Genomic DNA, 18,271 nt, shown 5'->3' with positions numbered 1-18,271 from the left:
TTACGGAGTTCGAAGCAATTCAAGGTATATTCTCTGATAAAGTATGAGGGCCGATACAGGAGTAAATCGGCCGTAAAAAATTCAAAATTTTTAAGCACAGCCGACGCATGGACATCGACTCAAGGGGTAAAAAATTCAAAATCTTTAAGCACAGCCGATGCATGGACATCGACTCAAGGGGTAGGCTCTACTGAAGGAACCCCTCAATGGAATCGTTTGGTGACTCGAATCCTCTCTGCAAGGACCTCCAACTTCTTTGGCAAGCCATCAGGTTCAGCAGTGCTAGCAGGAGCATCAGTTGTGGCGTCCAAAACTGCCTTGGTCTCATTGAAGCCACTGATATTTATCTGCAAGTTTGAAGATCACAGTCCTGTCCAACAACAAGAGCAGCATGGACCTGCCATGGACCTGCAGATCAAGTTTAAGGATGAGCCCAACGGAGAGAGCATATCTCTTCCAGGACCATGAGAATAGCCGATGACGAAGCAATCGGCTGTGGCGTTTCTGCCTGGGGGCTTGGGCAAGGTGGCAACTTGGTAGATGTTACCTTCAGAGGATGTTACGTCCAGAATGGGGAAGGGCATCAGGACTTCATCAAACATCCCCACTAGCAATTGCATTAGCCTGCCAAAGATAATGAGCCGATCTGAGCAGCAAGGTGCAAGAATTGAGCTAGGAAGAATTGGAAAGCTATTACGTTTGAGGCTTCTTAGTTCAAAGGGGTTGCTGATCCGTCCCAGCCCCTTTAGGGCATCGGTTCGTTGGGCGTAAGCTTTTCTGCCACGTTTGGATGGGAGCTGAAGGGGCTCGGGGGGCAGCTCGCCCTCAAGGTTCTTTGTTCTGGGGAGCCAATTTTGTCAGAATCGGCTGACTCTGCATCACAACTTGTCTGAAGAATGGTGCTGATGTTGCAAAATTATCAGTTTCAGCATACAAGTCGATTCAGCGACAAGCCCAGAGCTCTATTGAAGACACCTGCCCAAAACCAGATTGCCAGCTTGCTGGATTGGCTGCCATCGACTTTACTGTAAGTGCGCAAAGGTGCCAGGTTGCCAGTTCGGCAGTGCTATCAGGGGAGTTTTGGCATACAAGACAGCCTTCCACTCATTGAACTGTGGGTGATCGTCTACAGTATCGGCTGTCAACGGAAGAAAGGTGATCGGCTAGTTGGCCCTACATGATAGCTCTCTCAGATAAGATCGAGTTCAGGTCCATTTGTCTGAATTTGGTGTCTTCATCACTGTCTCCGCCTTAACGGAGGCTCATGGGGCAGCTGGCCTGGTAGATGCTCTGTTTTTAGAAGCCGATTGGAGTGTCGTCGGCTGGTCCTGCGTCGCAATCTTCTTCAAAGATGATGATCCACCAAAGCTCAAAGTCATCAGAGAAGATGAAGGATAGGTTATGAGGGACCAATGTGTTGCCATCGGTTCATTTGAACATTGGTTAAGTGGATAATCGGCGCAGTCAGTATAAGGGGGAATCGGCTAAATCGGCATGAAGGAAATAGGCAAAATCAAATTGGGGGAATTCTTCATTGATAAAGAGATTTCTTACATGAAGAGCTGATTGCTCTCAAAAGGAAGTACTAAGGGGATACATTGCCCCGTCTACTACTACTGGCCCTATGCTAAGATCCTATCTAGGGGCCGTTGCTGCCCTCGTCGTCGTCGTCGGCGTCGTCGTCACCGCTGCTGGCGCTGCTCCCGGCCGGCTCGTCGTCGCTGCTGTAGCGACCGCCGGCAGGACCCTCGTTGTCCTCATCCTCCTCGTCAGCATCATCGTCGTCGCTGTCGACGTCGCTGAGGTTCCCGGGCCAGAGGCAGTGGCGCTTGGCCGGCGGCTCATCGGAGGAGTTGTCGTCGTCCTCCTCCTCTTCCTCCTCCACCGCCTCCTCGGAGGAGGTGACGCCGTCCCAAGGGAAGCGATCATCATCGCTCTCTTCCTCCGATTCCCCGTTGGCGAGGAAGCGGAGGTCACTCTCCCCGTCGGTCAAGGACTTGTCGTCCTCTGACCAGGCGGAGAAGTCGTGGCTCGACTCGTCCCCGGCCTCGATGGCGCGGCGGATGTTGGCCGCGTGGACCTCCGCTGGGTTCCACTCCGGCGTCGGCTCGCGGGAGGAGGAGGACTCGATGGAAAGACCCAATGAGGAGGAAGAAGAAGAAGACATGGTGGCGCAGGAGGGTTTTTGGGAGTGCTAATGCGAAGGGGATGACGAGGAGAACTGTTCGATACGGTTAAATAAAAGGAGATGGGGTGAAGATTTAATGATCGAGCAGTTTTCGAGGATGTGGTGCCAAAACTGTCAAATCGTGCAGAGAAGTTGGGAAGGCAAGTCGTCATGATGAAAAATACTGCGACGGTTCTGCTCTGCCACGACATGACCCTTCGAAGGAAAACAGATGGTTTTGAAATTATCATTACCAAAACCAGGGGGGCATGTGTTATCACCAGAATTTGACCGGATCAGAGGTGGGCCGCGATTGAAGAGGGGCTTGAAGAATATATATAGAAGAAATACATGAATCGGCCTTGTATACCAAGTTTGGGCTAAATTGCCCGTGTATCTGTAACATTTTAGGATACGTGTCGTTTAGAAGTTAGAGTTTAACCCGTGCACGGTTAGGTGCACGCCTGAATTAGAAAGTCCCCCGGACTATAAATATGTATCTAGGGTTTATGGAATAAACAACAACCAACGTTCACCACAAACCAATCTCGGCGCATCGCCAACTCCCCGTCTCGAGGGTTTCTTCCGGGTAAGCACCATGCTGCCTAGATCGCATCTTGCGATCTAGGCAGCACACGTTTATTCGTCGTCCATGCGTTGCTCGTACTGAAGCCTTTTTGATGGCGAGCAACGTAGTTATCATAGATGTTTTAGATTTAGCATTGTTCTTCGTATCATATGCTATCGTCGTGCAGCCCTTAGGCATCTAGCCTCCCTTACACCTATCGTGGGTGTAGGGGCGGCACCCCGCTTGGTCTTTATCTAGTAGATCCGATCCGTTATGATTGCTCCTTGTTCTGCAAGGATTAGTTTAATATCTGCATCGTTAGGCCTTACAAAGGGTTGGAGGATCCAGCGGCGCGTAGGGTGTAGTTTCCTAGCCCTAGACAGGATGTTCCGGGGATCAACCTCGTGTTGGTTTTTAGGCCCTGTCTAGGATCGGCTTACGATCACCGTACGCGGTCGCGAGGCCCAATCGTGAGTAGGACGTTCCGATTATGCGGTGAAAACCCTAAATCGTCGTAGATCGTTTTAGCTTCATCTTGATCAAGCAGGACCACCATCTGATCGTACACCTCGTACGCATCATGGGTGGATCGGCTCTTTGAGCCGATTCACAGGACAACCTGAGAGCCGATCGAGGCTCGTATTTAGTGTTTACGTGTATGCCATGCAGGAAACTAAGCGAGGCATTCTCCAACACCTTCCTGACCAGGTATAGGTTAGGTGGCACGCCCTTGCATCAGCATCGGACGTGCGTGCCGAAAGGCTTTGCGGGCCGTCGCTCGGAGGGACCAGGGCCAGCCGCAGCCCTGGGAGATTCCCGGCTCTACGGTGTTGCCCGTCGCTGCCCGCCGGTGGGTTTCTGACCGCAACAACAGTTCGTCGTTTCGAAGCATCTCGTGATGATCGGATGTGATAGACTCAACGTTCACACACAACGGGTGTAAGCAATGTTGCACACGCGGAATACTTGGGTTTGCTTGACGAGCCTAGCATGTACAGACATGGCCTCGGGACAACGGAAACCGAAAGGTTGAACACGAGTCATATGGATGATATGATCAACATGTTGATGTTCACCGTTGAAGCTACATCATCTCACATGATGATCGATTTTGGTGTAGTGGATTTGGATCGTGTACCACTTAACAACTATGAGGGATGTTGTATTAAGTGGGAGTTCATTAGTAATTAGATTAAAACATGAACTAATTATCATAAACATAGTCTGAGTAGTATTTTGAATTAATTTTGTAGTATTGGCATCCGTTTTCTACCATGCGCTAGTCTTGTAATTGAGATAGAAATACTGTTAAAATCTGACAAGAAACTTTACTGACCGGTACCGTATTGTTAAAGAATCAAGAAGTGATTAAGTCCTATAGCAAACTTTTAGTAAACCTCACATTGTTGATTCAAAGAGCTATGGTTTCAATTAGTACCTAAAGTTATCTTGTCTCCGTGAAACTTGAAAGTTCAAATATGTTTGAAAAGTAAGGAGCTGGAAATTTAGTTTTCATAATCAAGGTATGAGATATATGTGATATCTAAGACCTTATTGCAAGATGATAGAATATAATTTGGTGAGACTACATAAACTCATAAGTTTTATGGGAATGTACGAAGGTTGAAGACGCAAGGCGTCCCAATCCTCCAACTATTGGGGCACTAACGATATTCGCATATCCATGAAGTGATCGTCCTTAGTATGCATCGTTGCTAAGACTCGTCGTTTCGAAGTATCACGTGATGATCGGGTGTGATAGATTCTACGTGTGCATACAACGGGTGCAAGCCAGATTTGCACATGCGAATACCAAGGTTAAAACTTTACGAGCCTAGCATGTACAGACATGGTCTCGGAAAGTCGTCATGATATGATGGATAAAATTATGAGTGAAATTGTTCATCATATTACAAAGTTACTAATAGTGAAATCTGAAACACTTATCATATGATGATCAACTTAAAGTAAGAACCTCAAGGTTATTGGTATTTGACCAACAAACCTAGAAGTTAATAATGTTAAAGTGTTTTTCTGAATAATGAGGAAAGCTAAAAGAGAAACTGCAAAAGATATTTTGGCAAAAGAAAAGAAAAGACTAGAAAGTCTAGCTCGGTGTATATAAATGATATACATGTTATGGTTGTATTCCTAGTTAAGTCACACTATGAAATTCTTGGGTATTAGTACTATATTGGTTGGTATGAAGTGTCATACAAAACAACGCAATACAAGAATACAATGGCCTAAGTGATCGACAAGGAATATGATAGGAATGCACGTCTGGAACAAAAATAAAGTGTTATTATGTTCGTCGTTGGCATTCTATCTAGCCCTTAGAATTTATGATAAAGAACTTAATAATTGTTATTTTGCTCGGTCAAATGAAAACAATGAGTTGTTCAAATTATGACATTACTCCATGTACGATGGATAAGTTATTATAAATCTTAATGGTGAAACACACATACATAACACTGACGCTAAAATGCCATAAGGCAAATGATTTGAATTCCACTTATTTGTGGAACCGCCATTTAGGTCATGTTAGAAAAGAACGCATGAAGGAACTCCATGCAAATGGATTTTTGGAGTCATTTGATTTTTGAATCATTTGGCGCTTGCAAATCTTTTCTAAAGAGAATGATTAAAATACCGTTCATAGGCCAAGAGTTGAACGGGCAACTAACTTAGTGGAAAAATACATGATGATGTATGTGGTTCACTGGACATAGTTGTGTGCGGGAGATTCTTCTACTTCATGAAAACTTTCAACAATGAATTGAGTATATGTGGATATATTCGATAAGGAAGAAGTTTGAAACATTTGAATGGATTCAAATAAATTTCAGCATGAAGTGGAAATCATCGTAATAGAAAAGTCAAATATCTATGATTGGATCATGGTGAAAATATTTGAATTACGAGTTTTAGCGAACATCTAAGAGAGTTATGAAATTATTCTACAACTCACGTTTCTTGGAGTATCATAGTGATGATGAAGTATCCGAGAGATGTATCCAAACATTGTTGGGTAAATGATGAGATAAAATATTAATGCCATTATATTTTTGTGGATTATGCTTTAGAGACTACCACTTTTACACTGAATAGAGCATCATCATGATCCGTTGAAATGACACCATACAAGTTATGGTATGGGTATAAACCCTAATAGTCTTTTCTTTAAATTTTGGTCTAAGAGTTTACAACCAAAATCGGATGAATTTCTTTGTTGGTTATCCCAGAGATTTAATTGGGAATTCTTCCCACAAGACAAAGACAAAAGTGTTTGTCAATGTTTCTTATTTCCGAGAAATTGTTTCTAGTGAAGTATTTGAGTGGGAGGACAATATAATTTGATAAGGTTTATGAACCTGAGCATAATGATCAGAGTAGCGCAACATCGGAATTAGTTTCGGAAGCGGCCACGACGATCATGGCTCCCATTACTACAAAGTGTTTTAGCCATGGAGATCGAAGTACATATTGAACCTTGTAGGTATGGTTTTCTTTGTGACCAAATAAATGATTTGTGGACAAAGGATTGATTTTGAACAATGATAAACCAACTACAAACAAAGAAGTTATGATGGGCCCTGACTCCGTTAAAATGGCTATACGCCATGAAATCCAAAATAGATAAATACTTTTTGAAAGTAAAAAGATCTATAAAATTGATGGACTTGGATGAAATATCCTTGAAGAAGCTTGACTTGTCGAAAAATTGTTTACGACAAAGTTCAAAGAGTTGACTACGATAAGATTAGATCTTCCGTAGCAATCCTTATAGTCTATGTGGATTATTCTGGTAATCACTACATATTTCTTTTATGAGATATGCTAGTAGGATGGCAAAATACATTACTTATCAGACGTGTATATTAAAGGTGTATACAAGATACAACCAATTGTTTTGCTAGTCCGTAGAATACTAAATAGGTATACAAACTTCAATTGGATGAAGTGAGTATCATGGAGTTGGAATCTTCACCAGATGAAATAGTCAAAGAGTTTTTGATTTCATCAGAAACGATGAAGAGGCTTGCATTTGCAAGAAATTAAGTGGGAGCGCTGAGACATATTTATAATACTTTATGTAAATGACATATAGTTGGTTATAAATGATGTAATTATATATTTGATTAAAAAGGTTTCATTGAGAATTAATTTCAATGAAAGGATATGGACTGAAACAAATTCAGTGTCAAGATCTATGAAGATAGATTGAAACACATAAATAAGTTTAAGTCAAAGTACATAGGATGGATATTGAAGTAGTTCAATATAGAAATATTAAGAAAATGTTCTTGTCATGTGAAGGTTTAACAAGACTTGAGTGTATCTGACACTCAATGAGTAAAAACACATGAGTGATTATAAATCACAAATAATATGTACACAATCAGATGTCATGTGCTCTTAAAAATGTTATGAGCATGTACCAGAATGATTCATGTGATGGTCATTGAAAAACAGTAAGAATATTCTTGAGTACTTAAGAAGAACCAAGGATATATATATATAGTTTTGTATGGAGAAATGACAAACAAATCACTGTAAGGTGTTGCACCGATATTTGTTTTGTCACATATGAAAATAAAATTTCAATCTCAAATTAGACTAAGTGTTGTTTAAAAGGTAGCACAATAAGCTAGAAGTTGTCTATGCTAGATTTAGAAGAGTTCTAAATATTATGACGGATTCTACAAAAGAAGGCAGAGTATGTCATTGTTTTGACAATGATAAAGGATGTTAAAGTCAAGAGGTTCTTTGAGAACTTGGTGTAGTTCCGACAGAGTCAGAACTTTGAAGCTATATTGTGTGTGACAATATTAGTGACATATTTCAGACCGCGGAATTAAGGTTCCACCAGAAGACCAAACATATTTAATGCCGACTCATTTGAAAATGAGTGATGCGTTGAGACGCAAATGAATCACAAAATACATACGTTTCTGAGCATGTCAGATCCGTTGACTAAAACCTCTCCCGTGAGCAAAACATGATAAAGCACCGGAAGGCCAAGGTGTTATATCTTTACAAATGTAAACTAGATTATTGACTCTAGTGCAAGTGGGAGACTGTTGGAGATATGCCCAAGAGGCAATAATAAAAATGTTATTATAATACATCTTTGTGTTTATGATAATGTTTACATACCATGCTATAATTGTATTAACTGAAACATTGATACATGTGTGTTATGTGAATAACAAAGAGTCCCTAGTATGCCTCTTAACTAGCTTGTTGATTAATGAATGATTAGTTTCATAATCATGAACATTGGATGTTATTAATAACAAGGTTATATCATTGTATGAATGATGTAATGGACACACCCAATTAAGCGTAGCATAAGATCACGCCATTAAGTTATTTGCTATAAGCTTTCAATACATAGTTACCTAGTCCTTATGACCATGAGATCATGTTGTTACCTGCCAAAACCCACCGGCGGGCAATGGTTAAGCAACACGAAGAGCCGGGAGGCTCCCAAGGCCGCTTAGTGGACCCTGGCACCTCGCGTCGTCCCGCAAGTCTTCCAGCCCACGTCCCGGCGGTTGCTAGGGCGTGCCACCCGACCTAGACCCGATCGGGAAGGTGTTAGATTGCTTCGATTGTTCCCGCATGGTAGACACGTAAACATTAAATACGAGCCCTATCGGCTCTCGAGGTTGCCTCGTGGATCGGCTCAAAGAGCCGATCGCCCCATGGTTCATGTTGGATTTGCAATGGCATGGGGATCCTGCTTGATCAAAACAAAGCTAAACCAATCTACGATAGTTTAGGGTTTTCACCGCATAACCGGAACGTCCTACGCGTAGTTGGGCCTAGCAGATACGAAAGATGATGAAAACTACCCCTACAAGAGGCCTAAAAACCAACATTACGTTAATTCCCGGAACATCCCTTGTAGGAACGGTAAACAACACCTAACGCACTACCGGATCGTCCGACCCCAGCATAAGGCCTAATCATGCAGATATTAAACTAATCCTTGTAGAACAAGGAGCAACTATAACGGATTGGATCTACTGAGTAACGAACAAGCAAGATGCTGCCCTTACACCCAGATAGGTGTAAGGGCAGCTAGGTGTCGAGGGACGGCATTGCCAAGCAGATATGCACGAGAAAGCATCAATGCAAGCCCCTAAACACCTAAAGATAAATAGTGCTACTCGCCATCAACAACGCTTCAGCACGAGTAGCACAAGGTAGACGAATAAACGTATATCGCCTAGATCGCGAGATGCGATCTAGGCAGCATGATGCTTACCCGGAAGAAACCCTTGAAGGAAGGGGTGGCGATGCGCCTGATTTGTGTTTGTTTGAACGATGATTGTCCTCCTTTCTCGATAACCCTAGATACATATTTATAGTCCAAGGGACTTTCTAATTGAGGCATGCACCTAACCGTGCACGGGCTAAACTCTATCTGTTAATTCTAAACACGATATGATCTACTATATTACAGATACACGGGCAATCTAGCCCAAACTCTCAGCGCAAGGCCGCTTCAAAGACGCTCCACGTGTAATCTTCAAAGCCCATCTTCACTTACGGCCCACCTCCTGATTTGGCCAAAATCGGGTGGTAACACATGCCCCCCTGGTTTTGGTAATGATAATTTCAAAACCATCTGTTCTTCTTCGAAGGGTCATGTCGTGGCAGAGCAGAACCGTCGCAGAGTCCTTCATCATGTCCCCTCGCCTCCTCAGCTTCTCTGCGTGATTTGATAGTTTTGGCCTCATGTCCTCGAGAACCGTCATGGCATTAAATCTCCACTATATCCCCTTTATTTATCTGTGCCGGACGGTTCGCCACTTCATCCCCCTGCTCTGTCCTGTCCATCAGTACCCAAAAAACCCTCTTCCCCTGTAGCAATGTCTTCCTCTTCTTCCACCTCCTCAGGCCTCTCCCTCCAATCTTCGCCGAAGAGTAAGAATGAAGACGACCTCCATTCCAGGGCGAACCCCATCTCCTCCGACAAGGAGGAGAAAGAAGTAAAGAAGAAAGAGGCCTCCTCTTCCGCCAAGCACCCGCCAACGAAGCGCTCCCGCATGTGGGCGGATAGCGAGGACGATGATGATGAAGAGGAAGGAGAAGAAGGGGAGGAGGATGATTCCTCCTCTTCCGCTGGGTATCCGCCGACAAAGCATTTCCGCGCTTGGGCGGACAGCGAGGATGATGATGATGACGAGGAAGAAGAGGCTTCAGCCGAAGACTGGGGCAGCAACGACGAGGAGGTCTCCGGAAGCAGCGCCGACGGTGGCTCCGGCGCCGACGATGAGGCCAGCGAGGATTAGCACTGTAGGATTAGTAGCTCCTGAGCAATCGGCTCTCCTTTCGTTCTTCCTTTCTTGAGCAATCGGCTCTTCATTGTAAAAATCCTCTCTTATTAATGAAGAAGACTTTTCTCAATCACCTTTGTTTTCTTGTTAATTTTGCCGATTGTTCAACCTCAAAGAGCCGATGGCAAAGCATCGGCCTGCATTCCAAACACAATCCAAGGCGAAACAGCTGCCTTCTGGTCAAACAGGTACAGACCATGTCCAAGCTACACTCCAACCTCAACGCGCAGATTCAAATTCCTCAGCACATCTTGATTTTCATGATCCCTAGTCTGAAACCATTCTGTTAGCCTGCTCAATTAAGCTTGTTCTTCTAGAGTCGATGACCGTGCATCGCCCCCTTTTGTTTTTTTTTTACCGGCCGATTTCATACATCGGCCCCCATGTTCCACCGTTTGCTATATATTTTTATTTTCTACTGGCCGATTTCGTGTATCGGCCTCAATCTCTTACTGTCCATCATCCCACATACTTGGGAAATACTTCTTGAGATGCTGGCCATTGACGGCTACTGGGAACTTCACGCCATCCAACTGCTCGAGCATGTATGCATTCCCTTTTAAAACTTGGACAACTTTGTACGGGCCATGCCAATTCGGAGACCATTTACCATACATTTTATCCCTCGTCCCCAACGGTAATACAGCTTCCCATACCAGATCATCAACTTAGAACTCTTTTGGCTTTACTTTCTTATTATATGCACGAGCCACCTTGGCTTTGTTCTCCTTAATTTTCTCAAGTGACCATAGTCTAAGTTCCGTCGCATCCTCAATGCTGTCACTCATCAGGGCTGCATATTCTTCAGCAGTTAAATCATTCTGAAACGTGACCCGTCTTGACCCCGTCTTAATTTCCCAGGGCAACACAGCTTCTTGTCCATAAACCAGCTGGTACGGCGAGGTTTTTATTGCTCCGTGACACGACATGCGGTAAGCCCACAACGCCTCTGACAACACCTCATGCCATCGTTTAGGGTGCTCGTCGATTTTCCTCTTGATCAGCTTGATCAAGCTCTTGTTGGATGCTTCAGCCTGCCCGTTTGCTTGAGCATAATATGGAGACGATCGGATTAACTTGATCCCCATGTCATCGCAGAACTTTTTCATCTCCTTCGAAACGAAAACCGAACCTCCATCGGTCGTAATAGTTTGAGGAATCCCGAATCTATGAATGACATGTTCCAACACGAAATTGATAACGTCTTCCGATGCTACCTTCTTCATAGGGACAGCCTCTACCCATTTCGTAAAGTAATCTGTAATGGCCAGAACCCATCTATGGCCCTTGCTCGACGCAGGATGAATTTCTCCGATCATATCCATACCCCAACCTCGGAATGGCCAAGGTTTGATGATAGGATTCATTGCTGATGCGGGTACCATCTGAATGCTCCCAAACTTCTGACATGCCTGACACCCTTTATAATACTGGAAGCAATCTTCAAGCATGGTAGGCCAATAAAATCCCGAGCGCCTAATCAGCCACTTCATCTTATGAGCCGACTGGTGAGTTCCACAAGCACCCTCATGTACCTCGTGCAAGAGCCGATTGGACTCGGCTGGTCCCAAGCATTTGAGAAGTAATCCTTCCAATGTTCTGTAAAACATGTCATCGCCAATCAGTACGTACTTCATGGCTCTGTATCTTATCCGTTTAGGTGCCCCCCGAGCCGGATCCTTTAAGTAATTGAAGATATCGGCTCTCCAATCATCTGGTTCCATGAATTGCACCTGAAAATCAGCCTCATCTGCTACATCCTTGTATCCTGACGCCGTTTGTGCGAGGTCGTTTGCCTCAGTATTTTGTGACCTTGGGATCCAATCGAAGCTTATATACCTGAACTGTGCCATCAGCTCACGGCATTGTACCCATAATGGGAAGAGTGACTCGCTCTCGCACTTGTATTCCTCTGTGAGCTGAGAAATCACCAATTTGGAATCTCCAAAGATCTCAACTGCTTCAGCCCCAGCTTCCAAGAGTAACTCCATTCCCTTGCAGATCGCTTCGTACTCAGCCACATTGTTGGTGCAAGGGTCAGCCAACCTGATAGAGAAGGAGTATGTTGCCCCCCGAGGCGACACGAGTAGCACGCCGATGCCGCAACCATCCTCACAAACCGATCCATCGAAGAACATGGCCCATGCACGCACGGATAGTGCTGCTACGTCCGTGTTTATTCGCTCGGCAATCAGATCGGCTAACGCCTGTCCCTTCACTGCTTTCGCAGGTTGATACCGGATCTCAAATTCCGATAACGCAAACATCCATTTGCCGAGTCGGCCTTTTAATACAGGGGCCGACAACATGTGCTTGATGACATCCGATTTGCATATGACTATGATCTCTGCGGACAGCAGGATGTGCTGGATCTTGGTGCAGGTAAAAAATAGACAGAGGCACAACTTCTCAATTTCAGGGTACCTTGTTTCGCATCCAACATCCTTCTCGCTGAGGTAGAAAACCACTTTTTCCAGACCATCATAAACCTGCACCACCACTGATGCGATGGAGGTGTCGGCCACTGATAAGTAAATGTAGAACGGCCTGTCTTGCTGCGGCGGAACTAACACAGGTGGCTTGGTCAGGTACTCCTTGATATCGTCAAATGCCTGTTGTTGCTCTACCCCCCAGCGAAACTCTTCATCAGACTTGATTTTGACCAATCCCATGAATGGCTCGATTCGTCCTGACAAGTTGGAGATAAACCTTCTGACGAAATTAATTTTGCCGATGAGACACTGGAGCTCCTTCTTCATGGTGGGTGGCTTCATTGTTCGAACTGCCTCTTGACTTTTCAGGCCGATCTCAATTCCACGTTCATGAACCAAGAAACCCAGGAACTGACCGGCCGTCACACCGAAGGCACACTTTTTTGGATTCATTCTTAGCCCAAACTTCCGAGTTCGGTCCAGGACCTGTCGCAAATCCTCTAAATGTCCGTCCGTCGAAACAGATTTCACCACCACGTCGTCGATGTAAATTTCCACCAATTTGCCGATTAGATCATGAAAGATGCAGTTCATGGCTCTCTGGTATGTTGCGCCGGCATTCTTCAGTCCAAACGTCATGACCACATATTCGAACAAGCCCACTGAGCCTGGCACTCTGAATGCAGTCTTGTGTATATCTTCTGGAGCCATGAAAATTTGATTGTAACCGGCATTGCCATCCATGAAACTTAAAATTTTATGACCAGCAGCTGCATTGATTAGGGTCTCTGCTACTGGCATCGGATACTCGTCCTTTGGAGTGGTGCTGTTGAGGTTCCGAAAATCTATGGCGACGCGCCATCGGCCATCCTTTTTCTCCACAGGTACAACATTGGAAATCCATTCAGCGTACCTGCATGGCCTGATGAACCCGGCGTCCAACATCTTCTTGATCTCCTTCTTGACTTCTTCCAAGACTTCGGCCTTCATCTGTCGCGCTCGCTGCTGGAACGGCCGAAATCCTTTCTTCAGAGGGAGCCTGTGTTCAATGATGCTCCTGTCTAACCCAGGCATCTCCGTGTAATCCCAGGCAAAACAATCTGGGTACTCTTTCAACAAGGCTATCATCAGGCCCCTCAGATGCGGCTCTAACTTTTTGCTGATAAATGTTGGTCGTGGCTTATCCCCAGGACCAATATCGATCTCTTCTAGCTCGTCAGCTGATGTAAACCCATAACCCAGCTTCCCGTCGCCTGCTAGGTCAATGTTGAACACAGGCAGAACGTATGTTGGGGATAATACTGGCCGATCGCTAAAATCGGCCTCTCTTTCTGTTGCAATGCTTAATGAGGGTTTACAACTTCTTGGTCTTTTATTATGGCGACGTGACCCACTGGAGGTATGTTCACCATGTCTTGGGTCATAAATCTCTGACGAGATCCTGGACACTGTGTTTGTATCAGCCGATGCTTCTGCATCGGCATCAGCCGATGCCTGTGCATCGGCTCTCGTCTGTTTAGGGCGCCACAGTTTCTTTGGCGGGCGCGCCTTTGTCTCCAATGTTTGCTGAATTTTCACGGCCAGATCGGGCCGTGCCTTCCTCAACGTGTACAGGTACTGTGCCTCGGCTTCTTCCAGGTTTCGCAGCCGCTGCACCCTACGCTTCTGAGAATGGCTGAGTCCATCAGGGCACCACCTTGGTCGGTGATACCTATCTTCTCCTCCATCTGACTCCTCAAAGTCTTCTTCTTGAGACGACTCAGCTCGTTTATTCTGAGGTGGGAGAGGTCCTAGACGCTCGAACACTGAAACCTCATTTGCCTTCTTCCTTTGCTGTTTGCATTCTGGGCAGTTCTCGATTGTCGGCAATCGGCTCATTCCTGAGTCCCAGCAATGTTTGAAGAAAGGACAGTCCCAGTGCCTATCCATGTCATCCTGCTCCCTTGACCTCCCTCTAGCGTGACGTTTGTACCCATCGTTGTTTCTATCATGCCGACGATACCTTCTGTCCTCTGCATCAAACCGACGATGTCTTTCACCGTCTTCGTCGTAGCGCCGACGTCGGTCATACTGCTGCTCATATTTGTTGAGGAGATGCACGGAGAGTGGGCGTTGATACCGTATGCTTCTCACTTCCTCCTCTGTCAGGTACCGTCTATCATCATCTTGGGGCCGGTCGCGTGGATCGGCCTCCTCTTTGTCCTTGCCACGGGAGTGGCTGCTCTCTGCCTTATTTTTGTCATGGCGGCTGGCAAGCCCTGCCATGTTGACACCAAAGGAGAACCCTGGCTCCTTTAAGGAGTGGCTGAGATCCACCATGTTGACGCCAGGCAACAGACGTGTGTTTCCATTGAGCTTGATACCGTGCGAACGGGTCTTCTCAAAGGAGCCGATGAGTTCGGCTTCACAGATGGCCTTCAGCTCATCGTATTTCTTCTTGTGCTCCGCAGGGAGATCCTCGTACTTGATCTGTTCCTCTGCCATCTCGGATGTCGGTGTTGACGTGGATGTTGCAGAAGATGTCCCACCGGGCGTGCCAGAATGTGTTACCTGCCAAAACCCACCGGCGGGCAATGGTTAAGCAACACGAAGAGCCGGGAGGCTCCCAAGGCCGCTTAGTGGACCCCGGCACCTCGCGTCGTCCCGCAAGTCTTCCGGCCCACGTCCCGGCGGTTGCTAGGGCGTGCCACCCGACCTAGACCCGATCAGGAAGGTTTTAGATTGCTTCGATTGTTCCTGCATGGTAGACACGTAAACATTAAATACGAGCCCTATCGGCTCTCGAGGTTGCCTCGTGGATCGGCTCAAAGAGCCGATCGCCCCATGGTTCATGTTGGATTTGCAATGGCATGGGGATCCCGCTTGATCAAAACAAAGCTAAACCAATCTACGACGGTTTAGGGTTTTCACCGCATAACCGGAACGTCCTACGCGTAGTTGGGCCTAGCAGATACGAAAGATGATGAAAACTACCCCTACAAGAGGCCTAAAAACCAACATTACGTTAATTCCCGGAACATCCCTTGTAGGAACGGTAAACAACACCTAACGCACTACCGGATCGTCCGACCCCAGCATAAGGCCTAATCATGCAGATATTAAACTAATCCTTGTAGAACAAGGAGCAACTATAACGGATTGGATCTACCGAGTAACGAACAAGCAAGATGCTGCCCTTACACCCAGATAGGTGTAAGGGCAGCTAGGTGTCGAGGGACGGCATTGCCAAGCAGATATGCACGAGAAAGCATCAATGCAAGCCCCTAAACACCTAAAGATAAATAGTGCTACTCGCCATCAACAACGCTTCAGCACGAGTAGCACAAGGTAGACGAATAAACGTATACTGCCTAGATCGCGAGATGCGATCTAGGCAGCATGATGCTTACCCGGAAGAAACCCTTGAAGGAAGGGGTGGCGATGCGCCTGATTTGTGTTTGTTTGAACGATGATTGTTCTCCTTTCTCGATAACCCTAGATACATATTTATAGTCCAAGGGACTTTCTAATTGAGGCGTGCACCTAACCGTGCACGGGCTAAACTCTATCTGTTAATTCTAAACACGATGCGATCTACTATATTACAGATACACGGGCAATCTAGCCCAAACTCTCAGCGCAAGGCCGCTTCAAAGACGCTCCACGTGTAATCTTCAAAGCCCATCTTCACTTACGGCCCACCTCCTGATTTGGCCAAAATCGGGTGGTAACACATGTAAATCACTTATACCGGAAAGGTACTTTGATTACATCAAACGCCACTGCGTAAATGGGTGGTTATAAAGGTGGGATTAAGTATCCGGAAAGTATGAGTTGAGGCATATAGATCAACAGTGGATTTGTCCATCCCGATGACGGATAGATATACTCTGGGCCCTCTCGGTGGAATGTCGTCTAATGTCTTGCAAGCATATGAATAATTTCATAAGAGACCACATACCACGGTACGAGTAAAGAGTACTTGTCAGAGACGAGGTTGAACAAGGTATAGAGTGATACCGATGATCAAACCTCGGACAAGTAAAATATCGCGTGATAAAGGGAATTGGTATCGTATGTGAATGGTTCATTCGATCACTAAGTCATCGTTGAATATGTGGGAGCCATTATGGATCTCCAGATCCCGCTATTGGTTATTGGTCGGAGAGAAGTCTCAACCATGTCTACATAGTTCGCGAACCGTAGGGTGACACACTTAAGGTTTGATGTCGTTTAAGTAGATATGGAATATGGAATGGAGTTCGAAGTTTTGTTCGGAGTCTCGGATGGGATCCAGGACATCACGAGGAGTTCGGAATGGTCCGGAGAATAAGATTCATATATAGGAAGTCATATTCCAAGTTTGGAAATGATCCGGTGCATTTATGGCAGGTTCTAGAAGGTTCTAGAAAAGTCCGGAAGAATGGCACTATGGAAGGTGGAGTCCGGGAGGGACTCCACTAGCATGGCCGGCCAAACCCTAAGGGGGAGGAGTCCCAGGTGGGCTCCACCTTGGTGGCCGGCCACCCCCACCTCAAGGAAAGGTGGGAGTCCCACCTTGAGTAGGACTCCCCCCTTGAGTAGGTTTCCCACCTTTGGGAGTTTTAGTGTTGGGGTCTTATTCGAAGACTTGGACTACAACTCTTGGGGCTTCCACCTATATAATGAGGGACAAGGGGAGGGTGGCCGGCCACTCTTGCCTCCAACCTTGGCTGCCCCCCTTTGTGGCCGGCGCCCAAGGCACCCCTCTCCCCAAACCCTAGCGCCCCTCCTCCACTACTTCTCCCGCATATGCTTAGCGAAGCTCCGCCGGAGATCTCCATCGACACCGCCACCACGCCGTCGTGCTGCCGGGATTCCGAGGAGGATCTACTACTTCCGCTGCCCGCTGGAACGGGGAGAAGGACGTCGTCTTCATCAACACCGAACGTGTGACCGAGTACGGAGGTGTCTGCCCGATAGTGGCACCGTGATCAAGATCTTCTACGCGCTTTTGCAAGCGGCAAGTGATCGTCTACCGCAGCAATAAGAGCCTACTCTTATAGGCTTTGGAAATCTTCAAGGGTTAGTCTCGTTCATCCCCTCGTTGCTCCCATCTTCTAGATTGCATCTTGGCTTGGATTGCGTTCTCGCGGTAGGAAATTTTTTGTTTTCTATGCAACGAATCCCTACAAGGTGATGTCTACGGGTGCTTCTATTCTTGTAGACAGTGTTGGGCCTCCAAGAGCAGAGGTTTGTAGAACAGCAGCAAGTTTCCCTTAAGTGGATCACCCAAGGTTTATCGAACTCAGGCAGGAAGAGGTCAAAGATATCCCTCTCAAGCAACCCTGCAACCACAAAGCAAGAAGTCTCTTGTGTCCCCAACACACCTAATACACTTGTCAGATGTATAGGTGCACTAGTTCGGCGAAGAGATAGTGAAATACAGGTGGTATGAATGTATATGAGCAGTAGTAATGGCACCAGAAAATAGCTTGATGCTACGACTGGCGTGTGGTTGATGGTGGTGATATTGCAGGCAGTACAGATGCAGTAGAACAGTAAACAAGCGATGATTGCAGTATTTAGGAACAAGGCCTAGGGATTATACTTTCACTAGTGGACACTCTCAACATTGATCACATAACAAAATAGATAAATGCTATACTCTACACTCTGTTGTTGGATGATGAACACCACTAATTGTGTAGGATTACACGAACCCTCAATGCCGGAGTTAACAAGCTCCACAATATTCGATATTCATGTTTAAATAACCTTAGAGTGCATG

The 18,271-nt window shown here is 45.9% G+C and overlaps 1 protein-coding gene across 1 annotated transcript in view; it reads right to left on the bottom strand.

Annotated features, from left to right (window-relative positions):
* Positions 1-203: 203 nt before the first annotated feature.
* Positions 204-18,271, bottom strand: part of LOC124648135 (putative disease resistance protein RGA1) — a 54,909-nt gene continuing 36,841 nt past the window's right edge. Inside the window, exon 9 of the mRNA XM_047187947.1 lies at positions 204-347. Within this exon, the coding sequence (XP_047043903.1) occupies positions 204-347 (144 nt within the window). The remainder of the gene's footprint in view (positions 348-18,271) is intronic.

This window comes from Lolium rigidum, chromosome 4 (assembly GCF_022539505.1).
Source record: "Lolium rigidum isolate FL_2022 chromosome 4, APGP_CSIRO_Lrig_0.1, whole genome shotgun sequence".
Classification (NCBI taxonomy): Eukaryota; Viridiplantae; Streptophyta; class Magnoliopsida; order Poales; family Poaceae; genus Lolium; species Lolium rigidum.
Note: the sequence above shows the minus strand (reverse complement) of the source record. Positions and strands in the feature narration are given on the sequence as shown.